The sequence below is a fragment of the Hermetia illucens genome, chromosome 2 (assembly GCF_905115235.1).
Source record: "Hermetia illucens chromosome 2, iHerIll2.2.curated.20191125, whole genome shotgun sequence".
Lineage (NCBI taxonomy): Eukaryota > Metazoa > Arthropoda > Insecta > Diptera > Stratiomyidae > Hermetia > Hermetia illucens.
The window spans coordinates 111757433-111762860 of record NC_051850.1 but is presented as its reverse complement, the minus strand read 5'-3'; the positions used below and the strand labels follow the sequence as shown (position 1 = coordinate 111762860).

At 43.4% G+C, this 5428-nt stretch overlaps 1 protein-coding gene across 1 annotated transcript; it reads left to right on the top strand.

Moving 5' to 3' along the window:
* The first annotated feature begins 942 nt into the window (after positions 1-942).
* On the top strand, positions 943-1623 carry LOC119648773. Its single transcript, XM_038050606.1, has 2 exons — positions 943-1098; positions 1171-1623. The coding sequence occupies exons 1-2, from the start codon at positions 1086-1088 to the stop codon at positions 1533-1535; spliced, it is 378 nt and encodes a 125-aa protein (XP_037906534.1). The 5' UTR covers positions 943-1085; the 3' UTR covers positions 1536-1623.
* Positions 1624-5428: the final 3805 nt, after the last annotated feature.

Below are 5428 nucleotides of genomic sequence, written 5' to 3'. Positions count from 1 at the left end.
AATTTTACGTGTTTTTTGCAACTTTGCAAATTTAAGTTTATATTCCACCTTGCCGTCCGACAATATTTGTTCTGTATTTGTGGGTATATGTGTGGTAAAAGAGTCAGTTTGTTTTGATGACAATTTGACAGGTTTGACGGCTTGCTCTCGCTTTAGTCTTCCAGTAGTTCTTCTGACTGTTTAAGAGTTGTACACTGACAACAATTCCAGCACTTCCAGGTAAAATTTGTCGTGCAACGAATCATGTAAATTTTGAGCCAGCTCTTAGACTATTAGCATCGAGAGGATGTTATTTCACTAAAAGCGGCTCATGCGAATAGCATCATTTATCTCTAGCCAAATTACGAGGCTACCGACAAATACCTGTTGCTGAAGATTTCTGAAGTAAGTTGGTTCTTCAGCGAGCTCTGCAAGCAAAATATAACAATCGATAAAGGGTAATTAGCAATATGCGAAAGTTATAATGGCAATGAGAATGCGAATGAACCTAAGAATGAAAGCTGCAGCTAAAATAAACTCATCGGCCTGCATTTTAAGTAACACGACAGCAGTCTTATATGCTTATCCAAGTATATCTTTCGGAAGTAGATTTAATGCTTCTCGGCTTTCAATATAAAGGTAGATTTCCTCAAATTTACAGCATCCCAAACTGGAGCATTCGCTTGTAGAATGTTTCAAACCTGATCACAAAAGACAATGCAGATAATTTAGTAATTACTGAGGACACATGTGTACGCTTGCGGCAAACACTTTCTTTTTCTTCCAATCCAATCATTCTAAGTTGACACAGCGTACATTTGTACCGTCCTCATGTTTCCGCAGGCTGTTCTGCTCGTTATCAGTGACATCTGAATAGGAAAGCAGCTACGCTTTCAAGGTTCCAGTGTTCTATCAGCATGTTCAGAACCAATTGACATCCAACCAACTTTCTTTTTCGAAGAGCTGATTACCCGCGACATGTGTCTGTTGATCTTATCTGCACAGTCTCTACCGCCCACGAGTTTCCTGGCGAATTGGTATAAAAGGTGCATCTGGCGGCAGTTGAAGTCATTCTGAACCTGATTCAAATTCATTTCAGTGCAAACATGAAGATAATCAGTAAGAACACTTTCAAACGCAGTCCTTTTAAGTGAGTTAATTGACTAATATGTTATTTTTTGTCCACTTCAGTTGCCTCTGCCGTGATCCTGTGCTTGGTTGCAGTCGTAAGAGGCGCTTGTACTTGCTCGAGTGGATGTGAAAAACCAGCAGCTTATACACCTGGAAGTAGCGGTCGCCCTGATTGCTCTAAATATGCGGAGGGCAAACAATTCCCTAACAACAACGACCCAACCAAATACTGGAAATGTCAAAGTAAGGAGGCCGTTTCCCTATCATGCGAAACTAGCTATTTATACCAGAGTTCTACTGGAGAGTGCGTATGCTATGCTAATTGGGTATGGGAACCACTATCCGATCCAGAGTACCTACTTCCCGAACCAGAAGGATGCGACGAAACTGCTGGAAACTGCAACTGCGCTTGCAATAGCAAATAAGATGCAATGCACCAACATCATCAGCCACCTCCTGTAGGGCAATGATTTTTCAATAAATAATGCATTAGCTTGAGCATGAGCAAAAAAATGTGTTTCCATTTTCAATTGCGGTTTCTATCAGTGCACGTACTCGGAAAGAAATTGCTAGGCAAGGAGGTTTATACTCGACTAGATTTTAGTCTCCAGGAACCGATGTGAATCTGGGGAAAGGCATTTTTTTCGAAGCTCCCGATTTGTTAGTTTTCAAAATTAGCTAACTGAAAAATTCTTACTTGTGAATCCAAGATGGTCGCAACAGGAATCCCCTTTAAAAGAATTCGTTATTCAGAAGACTAACATCATCATTTTCAAAGTCTTGAAAGTGATTTCCGCACAGGCAACTGACCTTATTCTGAAATTTTCACGTCCTTCATTCTTTTCGTTTTGCTTCCACCGTAAATTGTTTAGATTGCTTAAGATTAAACAATTAGTTTTCTGCTGCCTGCATATACCCTTCGCTGGACTTCATTGTGCTCCTAAAGATTCCCCTCTTATCGATTTATGAGGTAGGGACCGGACTGCCAATAGTCTGTATATCGCTGAGCAGGATGAAATCGTATGTAGCTGCCGAGACAAAAGGGGAAATCTGATTTCCGACAGCATGGAGAAATTGGAACGGTGGGTTGAACCTTTTGATGAATTGCCCTTTTTGAAATTCAAACAAGACGACGGATAAATCCTGTCAGGGTCAAGCATGCAAAAACTGTTCATGTAATTTAGACTTAAGATTCAGAAGTTGCCAGGAATCGAAATATTATAATTATAGCCGAATTGGGGAATATGATGATAGCCAACTACAAAAGGGTTCATAAACTTATGCCCAAGGCTAGGGACAGGAATTCAATGCAACAAGATATTATGTATCTGCCCCATCCATAAATGTTGCGAGCGAGAGCGAGAATGCGATATGCTTGGGAGTGACAATAGCGGAATGCATGCGCTTGTATTCGCACTTGATTGAGCATAGGTCGTGTCTACCTAAATTGGTATGTATGGTGAGGCGTGTGATAATGTGTGAATGGGGGCTAAGAATATATGTAGAACTCTTTCTTGCAAGTTTTGCGTGCATGGCTTCCTCTATTTTGAACGGTTTCGACCGATGGCATGTAGGTAAGTATTGTTGGGTGTTCTTCCACTCGATCTAGAGGTAGTTCGATGTGTCAGATTTCGCCGTTTGCCGTGTCGGGCTGATTCCAGTCTAGCTGTTGAGTTGCGCCCTCCACACGTGCTTGAGGAGGGCGACCAGACCCGAGTCTGCCAGGGGCTCACCTGGTGGGGGACACCGGGATGACCCCCTGAGCCCATATCCTCCAGAAGAATTTCTCTGCAAAGTATTCCCGACCCAGTAGGGGTGTTAGTTGACTGTGTCAGTCACGTGGGAGGACCATAGGATCATACCTACACGACAGGTATTCAGTTTCAAAGCTCCGGGAAATTCATATTTCATGCATAAAAAGGGGGATATTCCTCAGTGCAATAATTATATATGTATCACGTTGCAGAGTGTGATCTAGAAGATATTTTCTACTGTTTTGTTACACCGAAGAACCCCATGCGCTCAGAACATCATTAGCCCATACCAAAGAGGATTCACTCCTGGCAAATCCGCAGCAGATTAGATTTTCGCTGTGCGGCTAGCGATAGAAAAACCCTTGGAATATGGCCATCTATTTATTTACTTCAAGGCTGCCCATGATAGCATAGCCAGAGTAAAACAGTACAGAGCCATGAGAGAATTCGGTATCTTGACTATCTTAGGATGAGCAAAGTTCGAGGTCGTATAAAAGAAACAAAGTCATTAATGTGACATTTGGCATATCTACAACGGTCTTAGACACGAGGATGTCATATCATGAATCCTTTTTAGATTGACCTTGGAAAAGTGATCCGCGATGCTGCTCTAAATGCGAGACTCATCATTCTCTTCTACCAAACTGCCCAAGTCGCCTATGCTGACGATATTGACATAAAAGGAAGAACAATCAGAGATAAACAATCCGCCTTCATCCAGATCGAGCAGGCGGCTATTGGTACGAGATTTTGGGCTACCTATTAATGAAAACAAGATGGTGGCCAAAGGGTTGTATAGGTCCCAGGGCGAAACGCGAATTGGGACACACGATGGAGCATAAAACCTGGGAAATGCCCGCTGAACCAACACCAACAGCTCTACGACCAAACCCTATCTCCACCTCCACGTGGTGACCGCTGGGAGCTCTTTCTTAACGAAAAGTTGCAGACGGAGAAGGATGAAGGGGAGTCTCCCGCGCCTAAAAACAGGACAAACTGTACCAACTGGTCCTTCAAGTTGGGGGTTGGGTAGAGCTGACGGAACAGACCCTGCCTAAGATGGAGCGATGGCGTTGGTCAGGACGCCAGACAGCTTTTAGGGATATCGAATTGGTTGACTTCGGCGCAAAACCGGGATGCCTGGAGTTTCTTATAAGTCAGGCCTAGATCGGACACCGGTTATTGCGCCGTTGATGATGATGATGAAGACGAAATATGTCTCATTCTTCGCTCTCACCGCTCCAAGAAACTAAACCTGAAACCAATGTTTATTTTAGCACCTTCAACGATTTTCTCTCTTCGGAGGGCTTTTGACTCTCAATGCTTATCTACTTATTATCTCCCCAGGTATCGCTTGGTATTTCACGAAGATAGAGCCAGTATCCGAGATTAGATGCACAAAACATGCTTATGTTGTGCAATCGTCGTCAGGCTGTATAGCCCCTTTTAAGCCATATTCGCCCTCTACTCATTTCGGTCTTTCGACATCGTTTCCTATTTCCTCAACCCGACCAATTATGTGTTGTTTGCGTCGATTAAATCTGTCCAATGTTTTGTGATGTGTGTGCAAATTATATCCAACTTAAAACTGCCAGTACTTTGAGCCCAAGCAAGCCCAAAGCTAAATTTGAAGAACGTCACCGATAACAAAAAGAACTAATATCAGTGGCAGGGTGCCACCCTGGCGGACTTCGCTTTGGACCTCAGATTCCTCCGAGATTTTACCTCAGTGCAGTACGTGACATTTTCCGTCATCAAATAGCCCGGATAACTGATTGATTAGAGCACAAGGCTGTCGTACGGAAGACCGCATTTTAAATTTTACTTGTGGCAGTGGGATTTGTATTGGGATTTGACGTCGGATACCAGTCGAATCAGCTACGAATGAGTATCTGAGTCAAATCAGGGTAATTATCTCGGGGCGGACGCAATGCTGACCACATTGCCTCCTATACGGGACTGTAATTCTGTAGTGTACCGTTACGGTCTTGAATGAAGTGCTGTAACATGCTTCAAGGCTCTGATCAATTGGATTGTTGCGTCAACGATTACGCTCCTGCGTAGAGCACTCCAGATACACTCCCTGTTCACGATATCGAAAGCTTTCTTGGAATTGATGAAGAGCATGTGCAGCGAAGATCCAAACTCTGTCCATTGTTACAAAATGATCCGTAGGGTGTTGATGTGGTCAATACAGGTGGATCCGGAGCGGAAACCAGTCTGCTTTCTGTCGATGAGACTTTCGAAATGTTCTTTGATGCGTTCCAGGGTTATTTTAATTATCTTCTTTCCGAAGGCAGGATGCACGCAGATACCACTCCAATTGCCACAAACGAACTGGTGTCCTTCATTCATTCCCTTCTTCAGATCTTCCAGAAAAGTCATGGATTCCCTAGATTCTCGTACGAGTGGAGGCAGCAAAACTGCAGTAACCGCAGATGTAGCGGTAAATAACTCTGCCGGGAGACCGTCAAGCCCAACAGCTTTAGTCCGTTTGAATGCATTGATGGTTGAAATGATTTCTCTTCTGCTTGGAGGAGTAATCCGTATCCGCATGTTACAGT